The sequence below is a fragment of the Mixophyes fleayi genome, chromosome 5 (genome assembly GCF_038048845.1).
Source record: "Mixophyes fleayi isolate aMixFle1 chromosome 5, aMixFle1.hap1, whole genome shotgun sequence".
NCBI lineage: Eukaryota > Metazoa > Chordata > Amphibia > Anura > Limnodynastidae > Mixophyes > Mixophyes fleayi.
In genome coordinates this window covers 205,000,066-205,014,639 of record NC_134406.1, presented here as the reverse complement: position 1 = coordinate 205,014,639, position 14,574 = coordinate 205,000,066, and the positions used below count along the sequence as shown (strand labels likewise).

The 14,574-nt window shown below is 38.9% G+C and overlaps 1 protein-coding gene across 13 annotated transcripts in view; it reads left to right on the top strand.

The window, feature by feature from the left end:
* Positions 1-14,574, top strand: part of PTPRM (protein tyrosine phosphatase receptor type M) — a 609,439-nt gene that overhangs the window by 575,166 nt on the left and 19,699 nt on the right. For all 13 annotated transcript variants that reach the window (XM_075213321.1, XM_075213318.1, XM_075213315.1 and 10 more), the window contains 5 exons: positions 6,829-6,945; positions 9,432-9,586; positions 10,715-10,850; positions 11,944-12,093; positions 13,555-13,728. In XM_075213321.1, the coding sequence (XP_075069422.1) occupies positions 6,829-6,945; positions 9,432-9,586; positions 10,715-10,850; positions 11,944-12,093; positions 13,555-13,728 (732 nt within the window). The remainder of the gene's footprint in view (positions 1-6,828; positions 6,946-9,431; positions 9,587-10,714; positions 10,851-11,943; positions 12,094-13,554; positions 13,729-14,574) is intronic.

Here is a 14,574-nt window from a genome sequence, read left to right as displayed (position 1 = left end):
AATCCTTTACCATGCAGGCATGGAGCAGGGAGGTTTGTGGAATGCATTCTCTGCACATCTCTTAATCCGCATTGAATCACATGGTGTATAGACTCTTACAGACACTTTTGCTAGACATTGAAGGAGTTTTCCATTGCAGTTTTAGACAGAAGACCCAAAAAGGGACTATTTGTAAGGAAAGAAAGACAAAGGAGCTATGGGACCGATAAAGGAATGGAGGGTCCCTGCAGCTGTAGAAACGTATGCTATACATGTTACAAGTGACATAGAAGTTACAAGCTTGCATGATTTGATAATCTGAAATAAATATTTTGTTGTTGACACCAAGCTAACCTTTTACATTTTTTTCACAAGTTTATTACATAAGTGTATATAAATTGTCTTTGGTGTTTTATTTAGTTTTTTTTCGGATTTCTAGTCAGATTGGTAAACATCCTGATTAGGAGCCAGCCCCCTGACTGTAACTCTGACCATTATCATGGCACAGGTTAGGCAGCTACAGCATACTCAGGGATTGTATAAACTGTTTATCACATTCACTCTAAACAAGAGAGAGAAAACAGAAAATATCTCCTTTTTCCTCTACTCTCAGCACAATGCCTGAGACAGAGGGGAACTTGATGATAGGAGCCAGCGCAGAAAACAAGCAACATAGTTTTATTGTCACTAAAAGAATCTGTCATCATTAGTCAATCAGAGCATTTTCAAAACAGAGGTTTTGAAAGCACCACATATAATAACCGCACAACAAGTAAATTAATGTTCTGTGGTCAGTGGAGAAGAACCAAGAAAACATTGGACGAACCTAACATTTTTCTCCCTAATTCCGTGAGTGATGTTCATAAAAAAGCATGGTAAAGCACTTAATTGCTTGTAGTTTGCTCCAGAAGTGTGCATTGCAATGCTGTCTACCAGTATGCTTTGTCAGTGTCATGATGGACATCAGAGGTGTTTTATTTTGCTTTGATGAAGTGGGACTGTTGTTGCTGCTGCAGCTTTACCCTAGATTTGTTGACAGAAAACTTTCATCCCTAGCCTACTTTATTGTAAGTATGAAATATTGCCAGGCTTGGGCACCTAAAGAGTAGCTATTTTAAGAGTTTTCTTTTGACTTGAAAAATTACATCAGAAACGGCAGAGACTGTGCAGCCTAATTGGTTTGAATTTTACTGGGACAACTATAGCTGCTTGTCATTATATGAATAATTCTCTCAATAGCAGCAGTGTTGTCATCCTATGCAGGACTCGCTATAGACAAATATCATAAAATTGTGTTAAATTTTAGACCATTTCCACATTAGAAATATGCAAGAAGAAATAATTTTTTTGCCGGAATAGTCATGGTTGTCAAATTATGGATAGAGGGTCATTATGCAATATGCTCAACTGAGGGCTGTAACATTGAACCATTCCCACGTCTGTCTAACAGAAAACATGATTTGTTAACTGAGTGGTATGCTTGTAATTAAAATGTTCCTAAACACAAGACATAACTCTTCTGCCTGTAAATAATAATGAGTTGGAGGTATGCCATTTTGCGCAGGTAAATAAGGAACATTTGCCCAAAAAGAGATCGTACATATACGCAGATTTACAAGCATTGTATTACTCGCGTCTACTTATAACTGGAAAGTCGAAACGGGGAAGGGAAGGGACGGTCTAACGTAGGCCGAGTTACAAGCCGTATCTTTATTAACTACTAGAGGGCAGGTGCAAATACAAGCTGCAGGCCCTCTGTATTGAAGGGAGTTGAAGAACATTAAGGGCCTGTGTCATTAAGGAAAGCAAGGCAAAAAAAGGAGTAACTTTGACCAAGGACAAACCATGTTACAATGCCAGGGGTGCAAATTAGTTTATTATTCTGCACATAAGTTAAATACTGGCTGCTTTTTCATCTAGCACACAAATACTTGATAGCTTTATTTTTACACTAAAATTTAAAGTTGATCTAGGACATGCCCTATCCCAACTATAAATCTGCCATCACATTTTAAATTTACCTCCCCCCTCCAATGCAGCATGGTTTTGCCCAGGTGCAAAGTTACTCCTTTTTTTTTCTTTGCTCTGCTTAATGACTCAGGCCCTAGGACTCATGTATTCCATTTCTACATAAGCCACCTGTTCCTATTGCTTCACAATACAGGAGAAGGTTGGTTGTCATCTTGTAATGGTTTTCTTGCCATCAGGTAACAAACATCTGCTGCCTCTAAATATTGTTCTAATGGGAGAATTGTTAGGTGAGGTATTTTAGACATACCTGTTCCTTTTTCAGCTACTATGTACTGTAAATATCTCCATATTTAAGTTATGCAAAAGATGTTCAGCCTTCCAAACCACAGTTTGTGTCTGCCAGACTTTGGAAGTCAACAGTTGGCAGCAGCTATCTCCAGACATCTCTGTTCTGACTAGGCCGTGTCCCTGATCCTCCTGCAGCTGCTTCCTGTTATGTTCTTTCAACTTATTTATGTCGATAATGGTTCAGCACAACAAACAGAGAATAGGGTAAAATATATGTGGTAATAAAGGGACAGCCACGTGGAATTTAGTCACACAGTGACCATTTTTATGTGTATATTAGCATTAAATTGTAATATCAGTTTTTTATATTGTATAATGTTCCTAGACATCTGACATCACTTGCTATAGAGATAAATAGAATCTGGAAAGACTTTATTAGCCTTTATTCATATAGCGCCAACATATTGCACATTGCTTTACAGAGAAGGTTTCATCGTTCTCATCAGTCCCTGCAGAGCTTACAGTGTAAGCAGAGAAAAGCCCTAACCGGATGTTGTCACTGAAATTAGGGCTTCTACCATCTATAAGTGGTCACCACTGGTGGCATGGTGCCATCTAATGTATTTTATCTGATTTTTTTTATTTTATTATTATTTAGAAAATGAAAAATATTTATTTATATTTCATCAGGCAGTGGCCTCCTGGATAATATATTTTATGTTTTAAAAACAGCTGAGTGCTTCCTTAATCGTTCTCTTTGCCTTGTATATTGCTACAGTGTATAACCCCTACATAGTCTCCAGTGCCACCTGCTATGCACATACTGTGCCAGGACCACTCTTTATCCGTACTATGGCTGCATACTGCTGTTTCTGGCAAACAATCAAGAACAGATACTGGGCACACATTTCCAGGGACGGACACCTTGGGCACAAATTTATAGAGACACACACCCTGGGCACACATTTGTAGGGACAGACACCCCTAGCACACATTTATAGGGACAGACACACTGGGTACACATTTATAGGTACAGACACCACAGGCACACATTTATAGGAACACACCCTGGCTACACATTATTAGGGACACACACCCTGGGTACTCATTTATAGGGGCAGACATCCTGGGTACACATTTATAGGAACACACACCCTGGGTACACATTTATAGGGGCAGACACCCTGGGCACACATTTATAGGAACACTCACCCTGGGCACACATTTATAGGTACACATACCCCGAGCACACATTTATAGGTACACATACCCCCGAGCACACATTTATAGGTACACACACCACGAGCACACATATATAGGTACACACACCCCTAGCACAGATTTTTAGGGACAGACACCCTGGGCACACATTTTTAGGGACAGACACCCCGGGCACACATTTTTAGGGACAGACACCCCGGGCACACATTTTTAGGGACAGACACCCCGGGCACACATTTTTAGGGACAGACACCCCGGGCACACATTTTTAGGGACAGACACCCCGGGCACACATTTTTAGGGACAGACACCCCGGGCACACATTTTTAGGGACAGACACCCCGGGCACACATTTTTAGGGACAGACACCCCGGGCACACATTTTTAGGGACAGACACCCCGGGCACACATTTTTAGGGACAGACACCCCGGGCACACATTTATAGGGACAGACACCTTGGGCACACATTTATAGGGACAGACACCTTGGGCACACATTTATAGGGACACACACCCCTAGCACACATTTATAGGGACAGTCACCTTGGGTACACATTTATAGGGACAGTCATCCCGGGCACACACTTGTAGGGACAGACACCCCGGGCACACATTTATAGGGACAGACACCCTAAGCACATATTACAGTCTTTTCATGAGACTGGGATGTAATGAATTGGGGATTAATTATTAATGGGCATGAGGGAGATAATGATTTTAAATGAGTTAATGATTTTGAAAGGGTTGTTATGATGTGGCTGAAGTAGTAAATGATTTTGAGGAGGGGTTAATTAATGATGAGGGGATTGATATTGGGTGACCATCACAAAAATGCTCTATTCTATGGCGGTCACTAGGATGCTCTCTGTATTGTATGGCAGTTATAGGAATGCTCTGTATTGTATAGTCACATTTTATTTCAGGGTCACTTTAAGTCAACAAACAGCCCCTGCTGCCGGAGGTAACCTCCACCAGCGATACGATTCGCCAGGCTTCCACCATGCAAAGCTTCGCTCACGATACTTCTGCTAAAGCCATCACAAGATGGCAATAGCAGATGATAATGAAAAAATGGTCTATTGAATAAATAGTTTTGAAACATTTTTTTTTAAGCTTTTTTTTTTTTTCTTCACTTCATAGAACTGAAAGCCCATGTCTGGACTTTCAGTTCCACTACTAATGCACGACTGGCTAGATAACTCACAGAAGGCAGGACAAGCTCACAGAGGGCAGGACTATCTCACAGAGCGCAGGACAAGCTCACAGAGGGCAGGACAAGCTCACAGAGGGATAGCAAGAACACAGAGGGCAAGACAAGCTCACAGAGGGCAAGACAAGCTCACAGAGGGATAGCCAGCTCACAGAGGGCATGTGCATATCATTCAAGACTGTCCTGGCAAAGCGATAAGGAAGCCTTTCCTCTCCCAGACAGTATAGGAAGCTTTTCCTCTCCCAGACAATATAGGAAGCCTTTCCTCTCCCAGCCAGGTAAATATCACTGAAAACCAGCCCTGTTGCCATTTATTAGTAAATATGCCCATAAGTTCTCTGTTCTGCATATTGAAGACACTGGATTTTAATTCGGAACTTATAGATGACTGATTCCTGATAACTTGATATTTTATATGGTTTTCTTGTTTTAGCTGTAATGATTCTACTTTAAAATGTACAAACATTTTTTCTTTCTAGAAAGGCATTTTATGTACAAAATATAGAAATAATCCATCTAAATCTGATGTGTTTTCCATGCATTTTGACATAGATTTTGTCAGCAAGAGGGAATATGGTCCCATACACTATATTCTTTAATCAGTTTTACGGTTTTCATGGCTGTATGTGTGAATATATTTTAGTTCCATGTGTATTTTAGTTCATTATGTGTTTCTGTCTATTTTAATGCAGTGTGGGGCAACATTGGGTCTGTAGAAAAGGTAACTTGCCTCCTAGGCCATGTTAGGATCTTACTGTATGTCTGGGGTGGGACACTGCAAGTCAGTTCTAGCTCTAATTGGAGATGCTCAAAATGGGCACGTAGTGATTCTTAAAACGGTTCACTGGGTCATTTAAAAAATTGCCAGAATTTGACCATATCTGAGTTGACTCACACATTATTAAGCCAGTGCACACCTGAACTGTCTCAAACACTTTTGAGGTTAAATTGATTCACTTTTACCTTTTTTGTTGAGACTCGATCACGAATGGCAAATGGGTACAGAGAATTTTGGAAAAATATTTAAAAAATTATTTAACTAATGTTTTAAAAATAAAATTATTTTAAAACATATTCAAATGAGATCTTGAACAGCAAGGGGTATATTTACTAAAATGCGGGTTTGAAAAAGTGGAGTTATTGCCTATGGCAACCAATCAGATTCTAGTTAGCATTTATTTAGTACATTCTACAAAATGAGAGCTAGAATCTGATTGGTTGCTATAGGCAGCATCTCCACTTTTTCAAACTCGCAGTTTAGTAAATATACCCCCAAGTCTCAGTCACGAACAGTGAACCTCAACCACAAACAGCGAATGCGAACCACAAATTTTGAATTGCAAGTTTATAAATAAAAAGTCTATAAATGTTTGTACTGTAAACATGTTCGGGAGTTACACCATAGTTGCCTACTCTCCCGGAATGTCGGGAGACTCCCGAATTTTTGGTAGTTCTCCCGGACTCCCGAGAAAGCAGACAAACATCCCGGATGCAGCCACCTCCGTTGTTGAAAAGGGTGGGGGCAGGGCTAAACACGGCATCGTGGCGCCCTGCTGCGATTGGCCAAAATTGTCTAAGATTGACAAGGGCGGAGCCTAACGTCGCACCACATGTGGCCTCGACATACCCCCTCCCGGACGGCTGCCTTCAAAAGTAGGCAAGTATGAGTTACACCAAATGTATAACCTTACTGAGGGGTGGAGCTATCCTAGCACAGGAAGTTGGCTCACTGCATTTGAGACGTACATGTGAGCTTCTCAGGCCAAAACTTGTTCTGCAACTATTGAATAACAATGACATCATGGCTGATGGTGTTTAAAATATCTATCAAATATGGCTGAGACTGAAATATCCTTATCAGTTCCAGGTGAGATGAAAGAGGGACATATGTTTTGAATTAGGCAGAATTAAGAAGTATCTGCAATTGTTCTAACAAAGTTGAGTGTGAATGTACAGTGACTTGTTCTTGACTGTAACCTGTATTTTGTAAGTAGCTAATCAACATAAATTGATATAGGGCATTGTGCAGATTTGTTACTTGTTTTGATAATCACTGAAATTTCTCTTCACATAGGATTGATCTAGCACCACTCATTTATATATTGGGCAGCTTAATAGAAATCGTCATACCTTTTACATTGTCTTCTCCATGTTTCCAGGTGAAATGCTGCAAATACTGGCCAGATGACACCGAGATATATAAAGACATTAAAGTGACACTTATAGAAACAGAGCTGCTTGCCGAATATGTAATAAGGACATTTGCAGTAGAAAAGGTAAGTCCTGAAGTACTTATGCCAGTATGTATTAAGGATCTCTCTAGCCTAACTACTAAAATAGTAGTCAGACATCTCACAGCCACTTTCCTGCCTTATTTACTACAATAGAACTCTGCAGGAAGCTCACACTACTGCTACTTTGCTGCCACATTCTATGATTATAATTAATATTTAACCTTTAGGGTAGTGACACTTACCTGCCATAGAAACATACCATTTATCCATTCACTGTACCTGATTGTAGGCACTGTACACACTCTGGGCTGGACACACTTAAGAGCGCTCTCTTCATGTTAATGTTAATGAACTTTTCAATTTTCTAATCTGTGCTTGCTTAAATTCCTAACACCCTAATGTTAAATTAATTGAAGTTTACATCTTCAGATTAGGGGGTCTGTTTATTGAAGGCCGAAAAGCCCAATCTCCAATGTAAACACCCTTCAGGGTCACTGCCGGAGACAGCAGTGCTATCCCTGATAGTAAGATTCGCCAGGCCTGGCTGGGGATTTAAGAAGGATTGTAGTAGTACAAGTGCTGCCTGCAATCCTCCTTCTGTCATCTCCATCTCAGATGGTCACCTCATACCAACACCCTGCAGAGCAGCAGGCTCAATATCATTTTGTGACCATGCACGTCTTCTTTTATGCAAATGTAACCATTTATGAGAGCAAGTGCAGTGATTCGCAGACCAAAATGCTGGTGTCTATGTGGGCTGCAAAATTTGAATGTTTTGACTTGAGTTGCTGGGCAGATCAGGGCGTTTTGCTGCCTGTGGTCTAAACACATTATTATTATTATCTTTTACCTATAAAGCGCCAGCATATTACATAGAGCAGTACATTGAGGGGATCATGATACCAATAGTTATCATACAAGAGGTGTGAGGAACAATTAATACATAAGGTATTGTAATAACAATTGTAGTTGATGGTGGGGAACGCGATTTGACTACTGTAAGCAAGAACCATTATCGGACACCAATATAAAAGCAGCCATTGGTGACACAAATTAATCTAGTTATGCAACAACCATCAAAAACCATACATCCTAACTGTCCTGTTAGATGGGACAGCTGCAGTTCTGGGGGATGGTCCCACCAGTAAGGACTGGGAACAGGTGCGTTTGCAGGATTGCTAAGGTCTTTTTAGTGAAAGGCAGGAGGGGCTGGGGGCAGGAGCCTAGGTAACAAGTAGAATCAATGGGATAGTAATACACAGTAGGCTGGACGTTGATGTGACGCTTTCACTGTTTCCATCTAAGCATATGTCTTATTGGGCAGTTTCACAAACCATTAATGTGGGTGTGCTTCGTGTTATGTATGAGGTGTTATATGCTCTGAAGGCCCACCTATTATAATGGTCATAAATTACTATATCTGATTAGTTTTAGATTTTTCTCACTGCAACCTACTGTTAGTATTTAATAACCCAGCTTTATAACATCTTTTGACATGACTTGTATTATTACACTTTCCATTCTGCACTGACCAATGCACTGTTTTAATCCATATAGTAAAATGGAATATTTGCATTTTCCAGACCACCCAGCTTCCCACATACTGTAACTTTCTTTTCAAGTTAGCGTGCATGCAGTGTGAACTAAAACTCAAAGTACTATCCAAGTCCTATGAAGTTTGCAAATTGCATTGAATAGCATATGTTTGCATTGATGAGGAAAGTGTGAAGACCTCCATTTGGAGATGTTTCTTATTAAATCTTATATAGACTCAATTCATCTGCTGAACAGATGGAGTTCTATTCAATCCCATTAGAAATGGTAGCGCCGTAAATGTCTTATTTATTGAGATTTATTATAGCTTTCCAGAATATTATCTCTCTGTTAGACTATAAGAAATTGCAAGAAGTGGGGTGAATTTAGTTCATATCGAAAATGTGTTTCAATTTTGGCTGGAACATATTTTTCTTTGTTTGAGTCTACAAAGAATAAAACTTTTTTTTATAATTGTTACACTACACCACATATTTGAAGCCAGCAATATAGACCGCACATGTTGGCTATGAGAGAAAGTGGCTTCATATGATGCACTGTGCTTTTAATATACACATGTATATAAGTCTATGATGAGTACATCTGATTTGTGTGCACAGTGTAGAATATTATTGTTTTAAATGCTCTTTAAGGGACAATAGTTACAATTCCATATTATATTCTGTGTGTGGTTTTAACCCAATAAACTAGCTGTTCTCATACCAAGCCAGTGAGCTATACTGAGAGGGGACCAGTTCTATTTGTACAATGTTTTTTTTCTTATCATTTAGCTGATTTAACGTATTTTATTGTAATTTGTTGTGTGTTTTTCATTACCAAATAAGATAAGCTGAAAATAATTGTATTTTATTTATTTGGTTTGCTGATTTAATAGACAAGTTATCTTGCTGCTCATGTATATTGATCATTATTAACTTTTTTGTTAATTGATATGTCCCTGATCTTTTTTTTTTCCCATTATGTCCACCGAACAGAGAGGTGTACACGAGATACGGGAAATCCGCCAGTTCCATTTCACAGGCTGGCCAGACCACGGAGTGCCATACCATGCAACAGGACTTCTGGGATTCGTACGGCAAGTCAAATCAAAGAGTCCGTCCAATGCTGGCCCATTGGTTGTGCATTGCAGGTAACCTATGATTATTGTTTTTTGCTGACAGCTGGTACATAAAAAAACTCAAATTCCATTACATATTTTAAAAATAATGTGTGAATTATTTTGAGATTTGAAAAGTTGAAGATAAAATGTCAATTAGTTTGTTTCCATAAATATATTGTATTTGCTAACATTTCGCTCAACATCAGGCTGTGGTGGGAAATATTTGAACGTGTGTATGTATATATGTATCCTATTTCTGTTTTGTCCAAAACATAGTTCAAGACAGAGTTTACATGTGTATGTTAATATACTACAGTTTTATTTAAAACATTCAGAAATAGACAGACTCACGCTTGTGTTTTGATACTTTATGTTCATTATAAACTCAGAATACATTTTTTTTATATATATATATATATATATGTATTTTTTTATATTCTGTAATGTTAAGTTGTTTGAACTGTTTTAGGTCTACACATGGTACATTAAGAAATACATTATGGACCTCATTTAGAGTCGGACTCAAAGTCCGTTTTAGGCGCATCCAACAAAAAACACTATCACGCATGTGCAGAAAGCACCAAATCCGCCTGCATCTTGGACGCAATTAACACTTGCGACAGCTTACGACTCACTACGAGAGAATGGGAGGAACGTGGAATTGTGAAGACGTGACCATGTAAATACACCCTAGTCGCAGTGAGGCGTAGACGCAACACACATCAAAACAGGGCTAAAGCTGTGCGGCAGGAATTAGGTGGCGCAGGCATTAGCTAGCTGCAGGAATTGCTCGCAGCTCGATAGGGTAATAAGAGTGGGATGTAACTGGGGTTGCTTGCCACTCGTAATACCCTACCAAGCTGCGGCACACTCCCACTCCTACACTTCTTAAACAGACTTTGCGTCCGACTCTAGTGAGGTCCTATATGCCTTAAAGAAGCATGGCAACATTTAATGGCCAAATAAACCACCTTTCTCATTTTCTGTTATATTTACCAAGACATACTCACCTGTAAATAGCAAACCCTTATAAACTGCTAATTCTCAGTATATAAAGCAAGTATTAGAGTGTTGTATAGAAGTAGATATTACTTTGAGGTATAAACGCTGACTGCTCCGATACATGTTACTTTCATGTTTGTTTCATTCTTATTTCAGTGCCGGAGCTGGCAGAACAGGCTGTTTTATCGTCATAGACATCATGCTCGATATGGCAGAAAGGGAAGGAGTTGTAGATATCTACAACTGTGTGAGAGAGCTTCGCTCTCGTAGAGTAAACATGGTGCAAACAGAGGTATTTTCACCAGATTATCAACAGTTTTCTGTAGCTATGCGGAATACATTGTAAGATATAAGCCACTGAGTTTTCTTTTGTTCCCTTATTAACAATCCAATCAAGGCTACCACAAAACAGTTTTCATAATGTGTGAATATGTTCTGATGTCCACCTACATGTGGTCATATTTTCCCTAATTGCAAATAATGGATGCTATAAAAGAATAAATAACAATGCATAGTATATAAATGTACATTTTATACACATATATATAAATAACTATATGTATATATATATATATATATATATATATATTATATATTTATTTATTTATATATACAAACAGACCAAAGCATATAGACAATCCCTTATTGAGAAAACCAACCAGTATTTAGATAGCATGTCTCTTCAAGTAATATGTTTTTAATAAGATAAACGATTGCACTAACATGTTGATATGTTGATAACCCGTATAGTGATTATTTAGTTCAAAAATATCCAAATTAGCACATGCTCTTTTCTGCCTAATGGTAATTGGAAGCTGGAAATGCTTTTACTATGAGATGGGCCTGGTTTACACCACCACTGAGCAGATACAAAGTAATCTCAGGGGACATAACTGCTGTGTGCCCACATGAAAAACTGAGAATGCTTCCTTAAATGTGTATTGTCCCCAATCAGCTCATTTAAATAATTCCATCCCATAAACAGAATCTAATTTTTTCATTCCACAAAAAACATATTTAGCAAATCACACTCTTATCCATTAAATTCCTTCCATCAGCATGTGCACACTTTTCTCCAACATCAATTTTGCCATATTGGGCTGCACATCCTGTCAAATCTGGTGCAATTGTGCAAAAGTGGGAGTGTGACATCATCAGTGCGGATTAGCACTACTGTGGCCGATGAGCCTTTATATAGGGATGAAAAGAAAGATAGATAATGATAGTAGTAATCTTCTCTTATTTACTTCCCTATAGTTGAAAACCTGTATCAATATTTTATGTCCTTTTCCACCTCAGGTGGTGTTAGGTCACTAACACCAAAGGAAACCAGAATATGAATTGTTGTAGTATAATGTATGTCTTCATTTTATTTCCCACTTCAGGAACAGTATGTTTTCATTCACGATGCCATACTGGAGGCCTGTTTATGTGGAGATACGTCAATCTCAGCGTCTCAGGTCAGATCAGTATACTATGAAATGAATAAACAGGACCCTCAAACAAACTCCAGCCAAATTAAAGAGGAATTCAGAGTAAGTGTATATAGAACTTGTGTAGACTTTAGTCTCCTAATTAGACTCTTATTTATCATCATCATCATTTATTTATATAGCGCCACTAATTCCGCAGCGCTGTACAGATTACTCACTCACATCAGTCCCTGCCCCATTGGAGCTTACAGTCTAAATTCCCTAACATGCACATACACACAGACTAGGGTCAATTTGTTAGCAGCCAATTAACCTACCAGTATGTTTCTGGAGTGAGGGAGGAAACCGGAGCACCCAGAGGAAACCCACACAAACACGGGGAGAACATACAAACTCCTTACAGATAAGGCCATGGTCGGGAATTGAACTCATGACCCCAGTGCTGTAAGGCAGAAGTGCTAACCACTTAGCTACCGTGCTGCCCTACAAAATTTACCCATCTAAATTGAAACCTGAAAACAAATGGATTTTTATATCTTAAGTACAATGCAAATTTTCCAAATTCTCTGTATTTTGGGGTCTTGGAGTGGATCTCCTCAGTAATTCATGTTTCAGGATAGTATCAAAAAGTCTCATAGCTTTACAGCTGAAAGGTGAAATTGATAATGTGGCTGTGAATGCATCCTAGTGCAATAAGGGCCGGGTATAAAGTAACTCAGCTTCCAGCATGTGGTCATTTGGCATTTCCTGGGAGTTACAAAATAAACTAACCTTTGAGTGACAGATGTTGCCAGTCCCCCTCTTCATGTGTGCCCCGATGCCGTGGTGACTGTCAGAGGTGGCAATGTGATGTATGCTTGAAAGTTATAAGAACTTTTTTGTAACCAATAATTTATTTTAATGCATATCGATGAAAGGTTTTTACACCATATGAGACAAGAGACAACTTCTTCTTGTAGTAGATTGATCTTATTGCTTAAGTCTCCCCCAATGGTACCAGTGGATCAGAATTCACATAAGAATCAACTGTTTTATTTCAATACAAAGCAATACATATATTTACTCCAGTCTTGATTATCCCTGTCTTATTTCACCATTGATTATTTTAATTTATTTATAGGTTTGTTGTGATCTTACTGATTGAGTTATGCATTTACTCATTGAAAATATATTTAAATAAGCCAAAAGCGTACTGGTAGGCTAGTTGACTTCTGAGAAAAATGTGTTTGTGGGGTAGGGAACTTAGACTGTAAGCCCCAATGGGGCAGAGGAGAACGGTTTCATATTCTCCGCAAAGTGCTGTATAGTATGGTGGCGCTGTTCAAATATACAATAATAAATAAATAGTAATGTCACACAGGTTGTAGGGTCTATTTCATATGCTAAGGCTGAAGGATCCGTACTTTACAACCAAAATATGGCACGACCTTCCACTGTAAAGTAGCAAAACATAAATATATCTATTGTACAGAACAACATATTGTGAATCAATGTATAGATTTTAGAGAACTTTTTGGCTATAATCCAGAGGTGCGGAATGACTGTTGGTTGCTGTACTTGCAGACGTTGAACATGGTGACACCGACGCTACGAGTAGAAGACTGCAGTATAGCCCTGTTGCCCAGGAACCATGAAAAGAACCGTTGCATGGACGTCTTACCTCCAGACAGATGCCTCCCGTTTCTCATAACAATTGATGGCGAGAGCAGTAACTACATCAACGCTGCATTGATGGATGTAAGATCGGTTTCATGGTTCATACTAATGAGACTATAATCTGTAATCCAACAAAATGAGAACTCCCAAATAAGAGAAAAGAGCCTGGAGCACAATAAAGCACCCATCAGGGTATACTTAACTAGTAATAAATGACAGGTATTGCAGAAGAAAAGAATGTCATCTAATGTTCTACATAGATAGCAGAAATATGGACATTGATGAAGTGTAGGACTGAGCATCATCTCAGTATTATTTCCCTTGATATTATGATGACTGTGTACTAATGGACTCTGTATTTTGTCTTAGTATTACTTGTCTCCAGTATTGTTTCATTGTTGTAGATTTTTCATTACAACTAAGACACCTTTTTAAAGACGTCCAGTAACTCATTACTCTATAGCTGGGGCATAACATTCATGTTAACTCCTGATAATAACTTAAATGATAGAATGGAATTAAGGAGAATCTTAAAATATAAAGTTTTTCAAGATTCAGGAGTGGAGTATGTAACAGAATAAGTTAACCACTTGCTGGTGTTAGATTTACTCCACACAGATGGCAAGTCTTTTTTTTTATCTTAATGGTGGTCGCGCACTGTTCTCAAAGTGTCCCATGAAGGGGTCGAAATGAGTAATTCAAATGAATTTGGTCGCTGTGAAAGTGCAGAACACCTCCCCATTCAGTGACGGATGGATGCCAGTTAACCTGGTGACATCATAAAGATGTCGCCAGAAATCCCCTCTTTGGTTGGCCCTCATGGCAGTATAGGGGAGGTCCAAGATCACCCTTTGCACTAAAACCATTAAATCCAGTCTGGGTCTAATGGCAATCTGGGTTTAATGGCAGCTTGCATGAGTCCTAGGT